This window comes from Oryza brachyantha, chromosome 12 (assembly GCF_000231095.2).
Source record: "Oryza brachyantha chromosome 12, ObraRS2, whole genome shotgun sequence".
Lineage (NCBI taxonomy): Eukaryota > Viridiplantae > Streptophyta > Magnoliopsida > Poales > Poaceae > Oryza > Oryza brachyantha.
The window spans coordinates 7,492,980-7,512,074 of record NC_023174.2 but is presented as its reverse complement, the minus strand read 5'-3'; the positions used below and the strand labels follow the sequence as shown (position 1 = coordinate 7,512,074).

Here is a 19,095-nt window from a genome sequence, read left to right as displayed (position 1 = left end):
CAAAGCATTTTATTTATTTCTACATATAAATATTTTATTTATGTATACAATTTATGGATGGAAATATTTTATTGTGTTTAAATTATGTGACTAGAAACATTTTATTTATATATAATTTTTATGAATAAAAACATTTCATTTATTTATAAAGTTTACGATGGAACCTATTTTCCCTATATATAATTTTAAATAGAAGTTTGAAAAAAAATCGCTTTTGTTTGATAAGAGAACCTAATCTAAGAAAAAAATGCTGAGAAAGTTTCATACTAAATATGAGAAATTATATTTTTCTTTTCCATAGTTTTTTTACGATACAATGAAAATATTTTTAAATTTTTTTTAATATTTAGTGGCGTAAGTTAACAATTTGAGATCGTTAAAAATAATGACATAAAAAATTGCATACATGCACGAGCTTCTGAGCTAGCTCTTTCATGCACTCACAAAACTAATATCCAAGATGTGTTGAAGTATTTGTAGATTCTTGGCCCACACAATATCTAAATGGAATCAGTAAATTATGGGAACACAATTTACTTTTACTTTCGTAAAGTCCAAGTAAAAATACAATTAACAATAAATCTATAATCGCACTAGCACTATGATTACACTCTATATTTTTTCATAAAAAACAAAACATGTGTTTTGCCTAAATAGGATAAGAAATTCACGTTCAATACAGCTTTCTATCGTGGGGATAAAAGAAAGAAAAGAAAAAAGAAGAGAAAAGAAAAACAAAAAGGAACCAGCGTGTGCCTTGAGATTTACGTGCCTGGTGCGCTGCAGTGGCTCAGGGTACTCCTCGTCCTCTACCAACAGCAACGGTGGCGGGGTTTGCGGTACGGGCGTGCACCTAAGAAAATGCGATCTTGGTAGGGGTGGATAACGAGCCATCACGGCTCGGCTCGGCTCGGTCTGGCTCCTTAAAATAACGAGCTGGCTCGGCTCGGCTCGTTATCACAACGAGCTAAAAACCCAGCTTAGCTCGGCTTGTTACAAAGCTCGAGTTAGCTCATTAGGCTCGCGAGCCATGCATGAAAAGTTAACTTAAATAATTTTTCAATAGATTATACAAGCAAATTTTCAGTTCAAACATGCAAATCATATGAAATTGTATCTAAATATTAAAATTTGAACAACAAATCACATGGTGAACCTATAAAGTATTGAACACATGCTTTTCAGGGTGGAATCAATGAATACCAACGAATCACGTATCTTTGGTCTAGCTCGTTAGGCTCGCAAGTAGCTCATGAGCCAGCTCGAGCTGGCTCGTTATCTCTAACGAGCTAAAATGCTAGCTCGGCTCGTTAGAAAAATAAAACTAGTCGAGCCGAGTTTGTCACGAGTCGAGCGAGCTAACGAGCCACAAGCTTTCTTCCCTAGATCTCGGCCACCAAGTACACGTCGGCGAGTTTTGTGCCCAAGTCGTTGGTCGAGCAGTTCTGTCGTGCCGCCAACTACTTCCATTTCGTTGCCCTACGACTACTTCGGCCCGCTCACGCCCTATCAAGCTACTTTTGTCTTATTCCTGCTCATCATCGTTATCGGGGTTACCGTGGCCAAAGGGGCGTCAAAGACCGGTGGCACAAGCAACAGGTGCCTACGACTGCAAGCTACCTATATTTTTGTAAATATAATCTTTTATCTTTTATTTGTCATAAAATATATAGTTCCGTTGCGAAGCACGGGCATATGACTAGTATTTTGTAAGAATGCTACTTTGTTATCTTTACTTGTTTCATGAATGAGAGTAAAGCATATTATCTGTGTCATGTATAAAATGATTTCTCAAAAACTCTGCCATGCCACATGACTATGATTTTGTCAGTGCTGCTGAATTCTTGCACCTGACTGATCTCTTCCACATGTATGCAATTCCAGCTTCAATGTCAATGTAAAGAACCGAAGAACTGGTACAAGTTTCCAGTACAATTGTTTAAACAGATGACGTTTGACGGGCCAGTAAAGTCCTGTTGGTCGGTCCAGCATGGCGCGCCAACAGGGGAAAACCAGAGAGCAAAACCACCATAAGAGGTCAAGTAAACGGTATTAGCAAGGTTAAAATATCCTGTTGGTTAGGTATGACGGCCAAGTAATCACTCGGCAGTAGATGGGCTCTTACGTAGATTTATTTCTACCAAGCTAGGTAGTGGTTGTGCAGTGCACACGACATGAGGAACCGACAGATGGATGAGACTCCTTTTATAGAAGTACAGACATGTCATCATGTCATCTGGGATGGTAGACTGGACAGTAAAACTGTTAAACTGTTTACCATTTAAATATCCAAAAGAACAGTAGTTTGAGCAGCTTCTAGTTCCTTTTAGAACTTAAATTTCCAGAACATAGACGAGTGAGAGTCATCCACAGCATAGCGCAGGGTATCACATTCGTGGCCTAAATGGCGATATTTCCCTAGCTCTGCTGTCAACAAAGTCAACAGATCCTTGTAACGTGATTGTTTCTGCTGAAGCACACGAATATATGCCGTTAAACCAAGCCAGATGGCTTCTTTTCGCCTAAGCTTCAGAACAGGATGCACATTATAGTTCAGCTCCACATCTTGCATTCGTCTAAGAATAAGACTATGCATGTATCTGCTTAACAAAGTATATATGTTAAGAAAGCCACAGATGGTTTCCAATGCATCGCATGATTTCAAAGCATTGTTCTACACCATACATTAAAAGCATAATCCCTGCATGGGTTTTCGTATGATAAAAAATTAAAGATAATTCAGTTACCTGAAGGTTCTCTTGATTACTTGCAACAATTCCAATGTGGTTACGTTGGTGTTGGGAATGCTTCGAATATAACAGTGGAACTTCATTGCACATAACAGGAAGGCTTGATAAATATTCACTCTTACGGTACCCGGTGAATTGATATTGGAGTCATAGAAAATGGGATGGCATTTTGGACGCATGTAGTGGCATAGCTTGCTATGGATATACTTTGTCGAAAAATCCATCTTGACAGTGATGGTGGAGATAATGGTGACATCTAAATACCTGCTTAAGAAAAGCATCCACTCATTACTACTCCCTCAGTCCAGAAATATAAGGACATCTAGAGTTTAAATTTTGTCCAACAGCATCCACACCTACTTACTAATGTTAATCAATCACAATCATCCATCATTTAATTTTCACACCTGCTTTCAATCTCAACCAATCATAACCCTCCATTCTCCTAACCTTAATCTCTCCAAAAAAAAACCTCCAAACAACCTTATATTGTTGAACAGAGGGAATATTTCTCAACATTTCTTGGTTAGCTAAATAATCTCTCGCACTCATCAAACAAATTGAATACACAAAACAAGGAAAAACATAGTTACGGTTCTGCGGACACGAATTAGGTTGGTATTAGGCTGCACATATCTAGGTTTTAACCTTTTAGCAACCATTGAGAAATTTAAAATACATCGTCCAGGTCAATTTTTCACTGGTATTTAGCCAATATAATTTTCTGGGGTTTCACTAAATAGTAAAGGAAAATGACAATTTGGGGGGTTTGTCTCGAGGTCAATTTAGGTCTCAGGATTACAAACAATAACTAGTTGATACTATTTAATTGAATATTTGTAACATATATTTACCAATGAGCCTAGCCTTAAATTGATGAAATGGACTGACCAGCTAAATTTAGTAGATTCCAATTTTCATACCTCGTATAATCAGCTTGAATTTCCAAAGTTTCACAATTTATTAGCAAACCACTCCATGGCATGAATGGGACTCCATCATCACCCCTGTAAATTCTATTAGAGGAAGGCTCACTGTTTCCAGCACAGAAATTAAAGCCATATTTCCTATCATTCATGTAGCAATTGTAAAACACAAAACCTCTTCCCATCCTATTGAGGAAATTTCGAGCATGCTTCATTGAGAAAGAGATGAATATGAAATCATCAATGAACCTCATTAATAAAAATTCAGGTTCTGAAACAGCCTCTGCTGCATTAAGCTTGCTATCATGCAGAAATTTTGATAGCACTGAATTTTCGAGGTGACCATAGTACAAGGAGCACAGGTTGGGAGATAACTTGCTTCCTTGAGCAATCCCTACTTGTTGTAAGTAATATTTTTGCCCAATCTTCAAAATATTGCATTTTACTTGCTCATAGAGAAGATGACGAATATCTTCCTTTTGTATTCTGCTAACAGCACCCTGTTTTGTGGAGAATAAGGTTGTTATCCAGACGATTAATGATTGTAGAAAAATAATAAAAGGGCTGACTGAATTAAGCAAAATATACAGCTACAGCACAAAAAAGAAACTTCCAATTCGATGTCTCAACTGTACATCCTGGGATTTAATTACATTCAAAAAATTACTCAACCAGGTAAAGTGATGCCATTTGTTAGGATAAGTTACCTGATCAACAAAAATACCACCACTTGATGACAGCTGAATTGAAAAATCATATATGCTGTTACCATTGCCAATAGAAGCATTTGAATCAAAATGGTACAAGGCATTCTTAGCCCTGTTACAAATTACTTTTGCGCATTTCCTCACGGCATACTCATCACACTTGAAAGCATCGTCTATAATTTTTATAACCATATCATGGCTAACACAATCAAATGCCTTCGATACATCAGCAACAACAATATATACCTTTAACTTCTTCCTCAACTGGCTCCTTGTTGAAGAAATAAATTGGGAAAGATTTTGGTGAACATTATTGTAATCAAAAACTGATGAACCAAACATCTCAGGTTTCTCATCTCTTAGCTTTTTCATGATTAAATGACACTTGTTGAGAGTGGCATCCTTCGATTTAGCTCTGAGGTTTACTAATGGTCTTATATCATTTATTTTTGGAAGAAACCTCACTCTTGATGAACAGTTCAAACGCCTAGCAGCTTTCCTAGGTTCACCCCGTAAAATCCTGAAGTTTCTCCTATTTAAGGAAGCAATAGCATTGACAGTTAAGTTCCTCCATACTGACTTTGGGTAATAAAAAATATCATATCGTTTTGATTCCCTTTCTGTAACATAAAAGTATGTACGAAGCACTGGTATCACAATATCAGAAAATAACCAACTAATCCAGCAATGCAAAAGATTTTTCTCTTTCTGCTCTTCTGCGCAACTTGATCCGGTTTGTTTCCCAATTAGTGCAGGACCAAAGCAGTCAGAAAATTCAATATTTGCTAACCAAGAATAGTGTGATACCTTCAGTTCACCAATACAATCACTTAACTGAAATGTTTCAAACCTACGTAACTTTATAAACTTCCATATATTTATCCTCAAAAGTCTCTTGCCATCAGAGTTTCCAAGCAATGGCTCTGGTATGATTCGTTTTAACACTGCCCAAACAAAAGAAACTACTTGTTGATGTGTACTGTAAGCTTCCAATTGAGAAAAAGATTGGTAACAGTATTCCCCTCCAAGTGAACAATGTACCTTGCCATCATTCTTGATCACATCAGATCCCACCTGCTTTACAGCAAAGAGAAGTGAAGGATCATTCTTCTGTTATAACATTACACATTTTTGCTATTTTGACAGGCTATCTATAAAGTCAGATAACATTGCAACCAATATAAATATTCCAGGAAGCAAGCTGTACACACTATGGTTCAAACTTTTTTTTGGCATATTGACAATAGTTTATTCAATAGACTAAAATAGTAGTATTCATGGTATAAATAAATCTCAATCACCTACATTAGATATTGCTAGTGGCTAGGCCTGTATTTTCTGAGTAGCAAAATTCACAGATAAATTGATAATCGCATTCTCCTCAATAAATTGATAATTGGACTGCATTTTTACAGCGTAAAGAATAATAACAAAGTATGACTAGTTTGACTCATGACTCATGACATTGCATTGTTTTCTCTAATAACTCAATACACTGATACATTGCATTGTTTTCTGTAATAACTCAATACAAGAGGTTGAACCATTCAAACATACCTTAGACTTGACAGAACAATGCTTCAGAAATAGTTTCTTATATTGGCAGCGTTTAGAATTCCTTATGAGATTTTTCATTAATTTAGGCAGCCAACAACACCTGGTAGTTAAAGTCATTAGCCAGACATAGTAAAAATGTCAAATATTCGCTACGGTTGCAGGATTTAGCTTGCAGGAATCATATAAAGACAAGTCTGTGATCCTGCATAATTGTGAAAAAAAAATGGAAGCAAATTCCTAAGCAGAGACCACCAGATGATTTCAAGACCTCCATAGAAGCATCCACATTCACTTGCCTAGACATGAGTAATTAGGAGACTAAAACAGTAGGGGGTTTGACCTCCATAAAGAAGCACCACTCTAACCAATGTAACAAGATGGGTCCCTTTAAAAACTTAGGTTGCCATTCACCAGGATATAAATGAACTCTTAATAAAAAACTGTTTACCATCCCTCAACTCTTCCTCGTTTAATTTGTCCCTCACCTGCTAAACCAGATAACAACTCCCAAAACCAGGTAAAACTCATCGCTCTGATCCCTTTAAACAGTTTTGACCAATATCGGTGGTGGGCCCACATGTTATGGAGGGATAAAGAATTAACCAAGGAACATTTGGCAAACAATGGACAGAAGAATGGTGAACTGTCAATGTCAAACTGTAATCCTCAATGAAAGGTGGGTCCTACCCCATATGTGGATCAAAACCAATACTCCATCCTTCCTAGACAAGTTAAAATAAGATTGGGTGGAGAGAGTAATTTTGCCAGATTCAGAGCGTTGATAGATGGTTTTGTCCGGCTTTGTATTTGAGGGAATAAACTTAACTAAGCAAAAAAGTTGGCGGACAAGAAATATACTTTTTATTTCATCATGTGGGTCAAAACAACTATTAGATAGGGTCGAGGGATTAATTTTGCCAGCTTCTGAGGGTTGAGTGATATTTTGCACGGTTTTGGATTTCAGGGAGGAAACTTAAACCAAGTAAAAAGTTGAAGCACAAGATATATACTTTTTCCTTCATAAATTTAAAATGGTAAGCTCTTTCGAGAAAAAAAAATCAAATAATACATTATTTATAGAAAAAATTGGATCAATATTTTGGAACTACATTTTTTTTGGCACCAAGCTGAATAGGGTGAAAGTGAGTTATCTGTCAAATACGGCATCCCTAATGCTCGGAAATTGTCAGTAATCTATCATTAGTATAAAACAAACAACACCATGCATGTGCAGGACATTGATGTGTACATTGCAGATTTGCAGTTACAAAATATATGGACAATAGGTGGTAAATCTCAGTGAGAAGTGTCTAATCTAACAGGAAGAGTAAGTAATAATCTGAAGCACCATAGCACCATCCAAAGTTATGGGACATAAACCATATCTAATGACTCACAAGCGATTAGACATTCTGATAGTAGATTCATGGCAGTTGCATTTCAAGAAGCTTGCACAGCAACCATTGACTCCAAATATGTGCTTTACAAAAGATAGAGCATCTGGTCTTTTCCTTTTGTTTAAAATATCTAACAGCAGTAAGGATTAAGGAATATGCTGAGAACATATTGCTAATGCAAAAATCATAGGCAATGCTCGATTTCAAGTTTCAACACACCATGGGATGTGATATGTGACTATAATATGCCATGTAAAGATCAAAAGCTCAAAGTGTACTCTTAAAAGAGGGTGGAGATATTCTTAATGAAACTAGACCATTCAAAGAAGACGCTAATCCAATAATAGATCAATTGCATAATGCTCTAAAGATTTTTGTACTTATACCTTCAGACTATGTTTGTTCAAAAAATGAATTGATAAAATTATTATAACAAATCAAAATGTCCTAGTCTACCCAAAAATAGTACAACAATAGCACAGTACAATGACACAAAATGTTGATAGTTAAAGATGAGACCTCTAAATCAAGAAAAAAAGGCTCTTTATGTTAACTAAAGCTAATTGAGTGGGACTACAAAAATATGTAGATGATGGCCACAACATGTGACCTTTGTTACCTAAATCACAGGAAATTGATATTACAATCTACATCTAGCAACAAGTTACTCCCTCTGTCCACAATATAAGGGATTATGCCCTTTTGGTTTGTGCGCAAATATAAGGGATTTGTGATTCCAAGGCACAGTATTTGTACTAGTTCATTCCCCACCACCAACTTTTGTGCAAGTACTTGTTTATTTTCCAGCTACCAACTTTGTACTAGTTTATTTCCCTATCTACAACCTTTTGTTTGTACTACTTCTCTTTTGCTACTTCCTTACTTTTTTTAGAAAAAAAATGGCAAAATCCGTTATATTTGTGCACGGATATAGTACTAAGTAAAACAACAAAAGATCCCATAATGGTATTGCAATGTACTAGTAGGTATTTAGTATTGCCTCCATTCCACATTATAAGATTTTCTGGTCTTGCCTAGATTCATTTGTGTACTAATAAATCTAGACACATATACATTGATACATGGATGAATTTAGGTAAACCCAGAAAGTCTTATAATATGAAACGCAAGGAATATTATTTAAACCTCTGTAAAAAAAACATTAGCTAGTGTAACAGAAAAAAGCAAGAACACTATTGATTAGGAATACCTTCTGCTAAGTGCTAATTGACCTCTTCAGCACATACAAGTTTCATTCATTTCTTCCAAACATTACAACAAATAACTCTACTCTATATTTCCAAATATTTTTTATCTTGTTTTTACAGGTACATGAAGCAGCAAAAGGATACGTTTGCAATGGAAGACACTATAGGTTGTCCTTCTGTTATAGAAAATACCATTTCTTGGTATCAAGGAATCTAATGATACACATTTGGATGCACTCGATATTATACAATTGAAGCAATTGGAAAAAGTCTGCAAGTCAAAAAAATAATGGTGAAACTACTAGAACACTGAAAGAAATTCCATGATACTGTGCAGTAATATATTCACCAGATATTTTGAATTTCAAGAATGCTCAAGCTCACGATGGAGGAAAAGGAGAGAGAAACATATTATTAAAAAAACATATATGTGCAAGAAAAGCAAAAAAAATGATTTACAGATATTTTTCAAAAAAAAAACATATATGCCAAAGGTCCAGTTTTAAATTTATACTACAAAACAAAAAAATTTCTAACTATTAAAAAAATCAGCATGGCTTTAAGACAGTAAATTCATCGAGGAACAAGCAATACAAGCATATTGTTGAAAACATTTACTTGACTAGGTCCTAAAATGGTATCCTGATATGGCATTTCTAGTTTATGGCTTACAGGGCTATATTTAACCAAATGATATGTACACCGACCCATACATTGGTTATTTATACATCTAGTAAAATATTGATGCTGGTAGGCTGGCACTTTGTCTGTCAATAATGGCTTTTCTAAATGGTAAAACATGTGTTCTGAAAAAGAACTTAATTTTTAGCAAAAGATTCAATGGTAAAAACTAAATTAACAACAGAAGTAAAAAAATAGCAAATAAATGGATATTTGTGCAGTATGTATGAAATGCAAGCTTGAAACCAAGAGGTAAAAACAAATACAAGGCAGGGAAGCTGACATTCAGATGTAAGGAACTGGAGAGCCCAACTTGGGGACATGTAGATTGGTACTGGACTTCTGGCATGCTGTGATGACACGATAATCCCTGTAAACCCTTAATGTCAAACACTGAATGAGGTGATTTTTCTGATGACAAAATATCTGCATTCATCTCTTTGATTTCTAAAGAATTGTCAACATTTCTCCTTGCCAAAGAAGTATTATCTACAGTGGGCTCAAAAGATTGTGCTTGATAATTCATTTTTCCAGCTGGATCCTCCAATAGCCAATTAGACATATTGAAATGCCTACTTTTTAATTTACTCCATTCTTCTGAAGACCCATCCAAATAATAGAGCTGCTTCTTTCTGTTGCGACGTTGCCAACTGTATAACCTTTTTCTTTTCCTAGGGTTCTGGGTATAGCAGCTGAAACACTCTGCTGATCTAACATCAGAAGGAAATTGAGGCCAATTACATCCTTCTGGATCATTGGATTCTGTTCTTATGGAACCACGTTTTTCAGGGCTTTGTTGAGCAACAATTTTGCAGGTGCTTCTAACTGAAGAATAAACCCCTGAATTTGAACTGTCATCACAAGTAGAAATGCTTTCCCCCATGTCTACACTTTTCCACAGGTAGCACTGAGGACAAAAAGACATGTACTGACTCATCAGTTTATTTAGTAATTCATATGAGCACTGTTCAGGCATTCGTTCTATAGTAAAGAATATAATTATCATGTGGCTCATCAAATATTATAACTGATGACGTTTTAGAGGAAAGTAGAATCAGCTACAGATCAACAGAAAAAACTAATGAAGCTATAAAAATTTGTAATTAAAAACATCACCAGTGCTCAAAACAGTCAGGCTATCATATCAACAGTCCAATATGTTTCAACCAGCAGTTTCATACATATTAATAGTTTATTACTAAGTCATATCCTTTTTTTCTAACATATTGTGGAGATAAATAGCAAAAGGAGTAATATAAAAATTTAGGAATTCACTGGATACAATTGTTGTAGAAAAAAGAAATAATGAAAAGAGTCAATAGGTGTGTTGGGATGCTCACTACTGTACTTGGCACTTGCATCTGACATAAACAATAAAAAACATACATTGTGGTTAAAAAGAACTAAGGCAATAATGACGCATGACAACAAGATATATTCGAAGCATTAGACACTAATTTTCATTGCCCATTGAATATTTAGCTCGGTTGGCATAGTGTTGGACGCATAAAACCACCTATTGTCCTATCATAGCCTCCCACCAGTCCATCACTATGTTTTCACAGGCACAGCCAACAATTTTTTTTCACTGAAGCTATTAGACATGGCATTTAGATCTGGAAAAGGGGCAACTTTGTCTCAGGAGAATAGGCTCCCTCAGCTAGTAGTTCAGGGGACAGTTACATTTAAAGGATCTGGGCAAGTGGAGGGAGAGAATTTGAAAAATGAGGCAGGGAATTGCTAAGGCATCCTTTCTAGGCACAATCATGTGGATCAATCAAGTCAGCCAGCCCAACAGCAAAAGCTGCCTGGTTCGAATATTTTACATTATGAAATGAAGGCAGCCAAATCAAGTTGACAAAGTCACTAACAGCCTCATTGTTTCGCTTACTCTTATTATAAGTGAAATAGCTTATTAGCAATTAAAACAATAAATTCTGGGTAAAACTTTGCATACGAGTTCTCAGTGATCTAAAAGCAAATGTGTAAAATAAACTACGAAGGAAAAAATCTATAATCAACTCCAAAGTTAAGTTTTAATATTCAAAATTTCGCTTATGCTTATAACTGTTGCCAAGACGATGAGACTGTAACTCTGTTTTTCAATTTTTATGTAACCACTAGTTTTAATTAGCAGGAGTTGTGCACACAATGCAATTCGAAGATTTCTCTGAAAAAAATAGACTGTGGTACAAAAATACTTTATAAAAAAACTGTCTCCATGTGGATATTTTGGTATATCCAGAAAAAACATTTCCCATTCTCTGGACTAGTTTTTTATTCCTAGAACTTCATGAAAACCAAAAATTGCAATATCAATTTCATTGTAATTGTGTTGTGTTGTGCTTGTTTAATTGAAAATCATGCAGAAAAGTTGTGGCCTTGTTAGAACTCAACGCTCCTGATGTACTGAAATCTCCATCTAGCTTTTATTCCAAAATCACTTATAACCAATCAGCCTAATCAAGTGACGAGTTGCCTACTGAACCTTGCAGTCTGTTTTTCTACATAAGAAGACACCTTCTTTAACCTGCTAATGTGCTCTTACCAATAATTAAATACTACCCAAATAGCTCTTTCACCATGCCCTCCGTATAATGCTGCCTCCTTTGCACCATCAACACAATGTAACCAATATGTCATATCAGTTGAATTGTCTAACCTCCACCTTTTGTCAGCTTAATATGCCTTCTCCACCCCCAAAAGGCTTTTACTTAAAATTGTTCTTCAGAAAAATATGCTTCTCAAGATGATCATAAAACATCGCAGGATATGAAGTTCCTCGATGAGGTAAATATTTAATTCATCTCCACTATAGTTGTACATGACAACTAAATATGAATGTTGAGACTTGTTTAGATGGTAAACGCAGACACACTGAAATAAGTTGTTGAGTTGTCTTCAGATCATTAAGTTGGGAATCTGAACATAAATGCTTACTGTATGACATTTTGCCTTTGTAGTTTGGGCTTGACGTTTTCTTGCAACAGTAGTTGCAAATATAGGATTCCGCATAACCACATTGAGTGGAACGCCAGAGACCTGGAAATAATCATTCTTTTTAACACACAGAAAGATTGATGTGTGCCTCAGCAAATAGCACATGAGAAGATCCCCAATCTGAAACACGAACAATTATATTATCAAATAAAAAACATTGCAAGCCATATTGATCAGAGAAAAGGATTTATCTTCAACTTACTCTGTGCAAAAGAATATTCCAAGATGAAGAAGAAACAAGGTCACTGATACATATAGTCTGGCCACCCTAGTAAGCATAACAACCTAACATTATTAATTGGAAATGTAAAATAATAGCATGAAATATGTATATTAAAGTAGCCAACATGTCTCCTGGTCAATCATATAAGAACTTATCAGGTGGTAATGATTTGAAGCAGTAAAATTGATTCATTTGTCTGAATAATACTATGTGCGAAGAAGCAAACTAATGAGATAATTGCATCACAGCCTCATTGACACATTCAACCCAGTCTGTACAAGCTTGCATAGGTCCATATGGCTAATCTAATATTGTCAAGAGATAGTAAGATTAAGGTCCATATCTATTGAGAAGGTAGAAACAGACAGGCCTGAATGGATTATGAGTTACTGGGTATCAACATTTATAAGCTGGCTTTACACATGAAGTTATTATTACTTTGGCTGCATTTGATAATAATAATAGCTTCTGAGCTGCAGGTTTATTCAAAACCTTTGGTTGTATTAGAAGTAATTGATAGAGTAAATTTTAAAACCCAGGTTTTATAGCAAAAGTTGCATAGAGCCAGAGGTAATGACTTATGGCAAATTGCCCAAGGTTTCAAGGTGTAAAGGTTTCACAAAACCCTAAATACCTACCTTTATTTAAAGATTAAATTTAAACCACAGGTGTCATGGTCCAAGTTACACAAAACCACATGGGTTTTGGCATGTGGCACACAACCCTGGGATTTACAATCCAAAAGTTTCACAAAACCACACCACTATCCAATTTGACTTGTTATTATAGCAAAGTAAAAAAAAATGCTTAAACTTAGATAGCTACAGCTGGTATATCATCATTCAAACAAGTTATAAATTTAACATATAATTTTAGAAGTCATAGTAATGGTGGATCAAATGAAAATTGGTCAAATCTGTTGTTTTATGAAACTTTATCTAAATGTTAGCTAACTTTATTAAACAGCACCCCGGGACAAGTATTGAAAAAGGAAAGCAAGTGATTGATCGAGACAGGCTATGCACAAGGAGTCGCTCCTCTAATCGTGCTGTCACCCAGGTGCCAATGGTATGGGAGAAGCCCCAGACAGGGTGGACCAAATTAAATGTTGATGGCTCTTTTCACATGCAGGACGGGACGGCTGGAATTGGACTGATCTTGAGGGATAGTGACGGGGGTGTGATCTTCACATCCTGTAGGGCACTAGTTACATGCCACGATGCTTTTGAAGCTGAACTGATGGCCTGCCGTGAAGGGTTGCTTCTAGCATCGTCTTGGACTCTTCTTCCAATCATCCTGGAAACAGACTATGAAGAGGCAAAGAATGTAATCATTTCTTCGATGACCGACCGATCGAGGCTGGCTCTTCTAGTGAGAGAAGTTCGACAGATTATCTCTGGAAGGCGGAATGTGTGTGTTAGGAAGATTCAATGAACTCAGAATAGAGTTAGTCATGTTCTTGCTAATCTAGGAAGAACAGGTTCTCATACCGGCTTCTGGTTTGGTCATGAGCGTAATCCTGTTCAACAGTACATCCTAGACGATTGTAACTCTACTATTTCTGAGTAATATATTTCCCCCTTCCCCCCCCCCCAAAAAAAAAAAAAACTTAATAGTCGCAACTGAATCCAAGCATGATCGAACCAAATAAATGGCTGTTTATCAGTATTTGAATAGAAAACATGTGTTTATTTCAATGCTTACTGGATAGTTAGTTAACTGACACCTCTAACGGCCTGTTGATATTAATCCCTGGTTCAGGTAATAAAATAGGGTAGTTTCAGTGTGAGGTTTGTTTATTATTTCATCATTTTTCACTTACTGCTAGAAATGACCCCTTTTAACCAACAACATTGAGCGGCTCACAGATGTGCCTCACACCACCAAAGTACATCCAATAATTTTTCAGGGTCATTTCACTGGCAACCATTCCTAATGTACTGATACCAGGATCTTGGTCTACAGTGATCCCAGAAACCCATTTTGACGAAAAACCACATTATTACAACGACAGAAATAGATGTAAATGCAATAAAGTGACAACTCATGCTACATGTAGTTTTAACTGTACCTCACGCAAACCATTACAGAGGACATTCTTGGATGTACACGACTGATTCGCAACGATCAACTTGATCATCTCCCGAACAAGCTGCCAGTCGAATACCATGCAGGCAATAACACGACAGCCTCAGATAACCAGTAGAAGACGAGAAATGTACATGTGCAAGGGCGAGAGAAGGGCAGCCGGACAAACCCTGGCCTGCGAGTGCCCGGAGTTGCCCGGAGTGTAGCTGGGCGGCGGGGGCGCGGACCGGTCGTCGGCCGCGACGGCGCAGACGGCTCGAGTGACGAGGCGGCGGTAAGATACGGGGTCCCCGTCGCGGAGGAGGTGCTCCCAACGGCAGCACGCGAGGCACCCGGAGACCGCTCTTCCGCGGCACGCCGAGCAGGAGGGCTCGCCCTGTCGAGGCGAGGGCAGGAGGGATAAAATCGCGCGGCCGAGTGGGAGCGCCCGGGCGCCATAAGCCAGGCGGAGCTCCGGGGGAACTCGGCCGCCGGATTCTGGCCGCCGCCGCCGCCGCCGCCGTGGCATCGCGGCGGGGAAAGCGATGGGGGCGGAGCCGAGGAGGCGGAGAGGCGGGAGGGGAAATGGAGACGAGAACTTTTGAGGCGGGATTTTGAAGCGGTGCCTGAAATTTTTCTATACTCTTCTTCCAAATCTCGTTTTCTTAATCGTTTATCCGTGTGAATTTCAGAGTGGGAACAAGATGATACAATATTATATTAGCATGGTTTTTCATAAACTTTTAAATAATGTTTTTTAAAAAAAATTATTTATAAGTTTTATAAATGTGTTCGTAAAAACGAGACAAGTTTTCTTAATTTTTCGAGTCTATGTCTTTAGATTAGAAATCTACCTTCTACTGCAGCGATTGATTTTACTCTATAGTGCTAGAAAGGCAGAAGTGATATGGGTGATTTGACATGCGTCGATGTAAAGCAAGTATCAGATTATCGTAGCTCGAAATTTTACTCTACATGCATGCACCTCACAATGCAAATGTGTCAGTACCGTAATCTAGCGGTGCCTCTGTTTGTATCTATACGTCCAGGGAAGGAACGTCATGCGTATATGTGCTAGCGTTTTAAGTATAGATAGAGTTTGGCTGGAAAGGAGGACAGCTAGGATTTTCTCGCATAACAAACTAGCTTCCACGCCCTTGTATATACAAGCCTTGGAAATGGGCCTCTAATGCCCACGGAGTCCTATTCGGATTCCTATCCAAACTGAGCATGTATTGGATCAACATTCAATTATCATATTTCAGTCCATCAAGAGCATGACCTATAGATTCATAAATACTAAGTTGCAGCTCAAAAAACTTCTTTTTGATCCACATATCCACCTGCCAACAGCAGCTTCTAGCAGACATATTGACCCGCCAAGCAAATAAAAAGATCATAATCACTGAACCTATAGTGTATCTTTGTATTAATCCATTTGCCTCACGATATCGATTAAGCTCAATGCTAGATATGTGACACCATTTTAATAACTCAATCATTCACTCGATATGTAATAGATTGTTCAACTTGTGACTAACTCCTCAATCACATTTGCTATGCATTTCCATAATCTATAACACCGAGTGGCCCAGTGATATAGTAAATTACATCTTTGATTATTCAAATCTCCCTACATGTTTCATGATATCCCTGAACAATACTTTTATACTTACCCAGCCATGATGTAGCATTTAGTAGTCCCTAAGCAATCCACTACACATATTCGGAACCATGATAAACCCAAGTTTAAGGATTATAGATCAACACTCAATGAAAACACTGATGACACATCATATATACATAGCGTCTTACGTTGGGTTTATCGAACATCGTGTTCTTTAACACATGTCCACATGATCAATTTAGTTATCTCCATATTATGGTCCATGAACCATGGCCATCAATCAATATATGGGTTGATTATCTAATCGCATATGTTTCATATGTGATATTATCGGGGAACCCTTAAAGAAATAGTAACTTACAGTATAAGTCTCATGGATGAATCACACATTCATTAATCAATAATAAGTTATCTATCTTAAAGACTAATACATAATAAATATGTAAACATAATGCGGATACAATCATCTCTATGATTACCTCTAAAGCATATCACTAACAGGGGTAAATTGAGCGTGAATATCAGTGGTAAACAAGATCCTTCGTAGGGCATCTTCAATGTGGAGTGCTAAAATATGTGTTTAGAAAAGATAAAAAGTTAAGCACCTTGCATAAGAACTTGGTATTCCAACACAAGGAAACAGAGATGGACACTTGATTGTGCATGTGTTTATGCTTGTTTGCTGTTGCATGCATGTAGTTGCAGTGGTCAAGCATCGACACTAGAGAAAGCAGAGACCTCCAAATAAGCGTCTTATGGTTACGATGTAAAAGAAAAATCGTTTTCTCTCTCTTAAGCATTCATCTAAGCATCGTGATGTGGATGCCCTTAGAGAGCTAAGGTAGGGGACCCATAGACACTAATTTCGTTCAATCTGGTTGGGATGCTCTCGATGCTATTTTGAAGAGTGTTAAGAGAAATGGGGTGTTTGAGGGGGTGGTACTTGATCTCATTCATGAAACTATTTTGTTCACTAACGTGCCTAAGAGAAATATAGCTACTCTTAAATTCTTGTTGTTTTGTTTTGAAGAAATGTCGGGAATAAAAATAAATTATGAAAAAAAAAGTGAAGTGTATGTGCTAAGGGGTTGATGGATAGGAGGAAGCAATTAAGGCTAGTTGATAGAGTGAACTGTCAAGTAGGGCTGATGCCTTTTATCTACTTGGGCCTACCTATGAATGCAGATAAGTTATTCCACTAACAACCAACAGATGCATCCGTTCATTATGAATTCACATGACATAAGTTATGTTTCATCATATAATCATGATATTACATCAAGTTAAATATAGGAAGGAGCATTAAAAACAATCGAAAAAAAAAACACACACACACACAACCACTTAAGACCATCCATTTTTTATTGTCGACGAATTTGTCAGGTATGCTCTAAATACATATCTTTTATGTGTATAGCCGGAGAGCTTGCAATCACATGTCCTCACCCAACGATAGTTGTAGTACTCTTACAGTAATAACCGATCGGAGCGGGAGGGTGAGAGATTATTACATATATGCGTTATAAGCAGTACGTAGAGACCATAGAGATACATAACCACCAGACAGCTGGAAAACCAACATGGCCCAAAACCAAGCATTACACGGTAACCGATCTAAACTGGGCATCGGTCGTCCCCTCGGAGCCCGGGGGCTTGTAGGCGATGAAGCTGATGCACTGCACCTGCCTGACGTTGTCGAAGCCGATGATGCGCACGAAGGCGTCAGGGTACGCCTTCTTGGCCTCCTCGAGCTCCTTGAGCACCTGGGTGGCGTCGCTGCACCCGAACATGGGCAGCTTCCACATGGTCCAGTACCTGCCGTCGTAGTACCCGGGGGACCTGTGGTTCTCGCGGTAGACGAAGCCGACCTTGCTGAACTCGAGGCACGGCACCCACTTGGACCGCAGCAGGTACTCGATCTGCTTCAGGAGGTCCTCCACGCTCAGCGGCGGCAGGTACGACAGGGTCTCGAACTTCTTGATGCCCTCGATCGGCCACACCTACGACGATGAACACGAATTAATGAAAGATTAATTGGTTCTTTGGAGTTTGGAAAGGACAGCATGCAAAGGTCTGAAAGAATATGCGGTGTTGGCTTGGTTTATTACCTGCATGCACTTGATCCTTCCGCCATTGCTGACGTTGCCGAAGCTGGAGCTGCCGGAGCGGCGGCTGACGGGCATGCCGGCGGTGGACTTGAGCCCCTGGAAGGGAGCGACGGATGTGGCCGACGAGGCCATGACGGAGGGGGCCATAGCTACGTAGCTAGCTTATTAGTAGCTAGTAGTATGTGCTAGGAGAAAAGGAGAAGGCAGGCTCGAGTTGAGGCCCTGTGCGCTGGGTCACGAGCAGCTTTATATAACACCAACCACATCATATGCATATGGTGCATTCCTTTGCTTGGCTGCCGAGGGGATTGGGAAGGAGTGGCTGCGGCTGGCCTTGCGCCGATGAGGGCGGGCGCCCAGGCTGGCATGCCGATCAGGTCGGCAGCCACGTGTCGGCGCGAGGTGGTGCGCCTTATCTCCTCTGGGACACGGGGGACGCGAAGGCGATGGCTCGGGCGGTCAGGCTCGCGGGCGATCGATGGGCGACCTATCCTCCCCCTCCAGTACTCCACCCTGGCCGTCTCGTTGAAAGCTCCCCCTTTAATTTGTTATTTTTCCAGCCACACAAATACTCCTATATACGAAATATTCTTAGCTTAATTTCCTCGTCGGCAAGCTCAGCCGGCGGTGAGATATTTCGGCCTTGGTCTTGTTGGCTCTTATCGACGGACGGGTCCCCTACCAAGTACGTACCAACGGCTGCAGGCCTCTGCGTACCGTATCCTAATCCTATCCATCCTGACCTGCAGACTGCACTGTCGCGCTGATCATCTTCCTTCATTTCGTGTCACGGAGGAGCACCGGCCGGCCTCCGCCCGTGCGTGGAAGGAGTGTGTTTTCACCG

The 19,095-nt window shown here is 38.6% G+C and overlaps 2 protein-coding genes across 3 annotated transcripts; both read right to left on the bottom strand.

Moving 5' to 3' along the window:
- Positions 1 to 1,731: 1,731 nt before the first annotated feature.
- Positions 1,732 to 15,151, bottom strand: LOC102717485 (telomerase reverse transcriptase). Of its 2 annotated transcripts, XM_006664442.3 has the most exons (12): positions 14,707 to 15,151; positions 14,521 to 14,601; positions 12,429 to 12,494; positions 12,167 to 12,346; positions 9,510 to 10,133; positions 8,690 to 8,816; positions 7,338 to 7,467; positions 5,941 to 6,040; positions 4,384 to 5,457; positions 3,674 to 4,176; positions 2,748 to 3,014; positions 1,732 to 2,600 (listed from the first exon to the last, which is right to left on the bottom strand). In XM_006664442.3, the coding sequence occupies exons 1-12, from the start codon at positions 15,043 to 15,045 to the stop codon at positions 2,327 to 2,329; spliced, it is 3,765 nt and encodes a 1,254-aa protein (XP_006664505.1). In that variant the 5' UTR covers positions 15,046 to 15,151; the 3' UTR covers positions 1,732 to 2,326. The 2 variants fall into 2 exon arrangements, with proteins under 2 accessions (XP_006664505.1, XP_040385217.1); XM_040529283.1 differs by lacking the exon at positions 14,707 to 15,151 and having other exon boundaries at positions 1,751 to 2,600; positions 4,384 to 5,460; positions 14,521 to 14,689.
- Positions 15,152 to 17,482: 2,331 nt separating this feature from the next.
- On the bottom strand, positions 17,483 to 18,481 carry LOC102699550 (ribulose bisphosphate carboxylase small chain, chloroplastic-like). Its single transcript, XM_006663898.3, has 2 exons — positions 18,252 to 18,481; positions 17,483 to 18,143 (listed from the first exon to the last, which is right to left on the bottom strand). The coding sequence occupies exons 1-2, from the start codon at positions 18,396 to 18,398 to the stop codon at positions 17,742 to 17,744; spliced, it is 549 nt and encodes a 182-aa protein (XP_006663961.2). The 5' UTR covers positions 18,399 to 18,481; the 3' UTR covers positions 17,483 to 17,741.
- Positions 18,482 to 19,095: the final 614 nt, after the last annotated feature.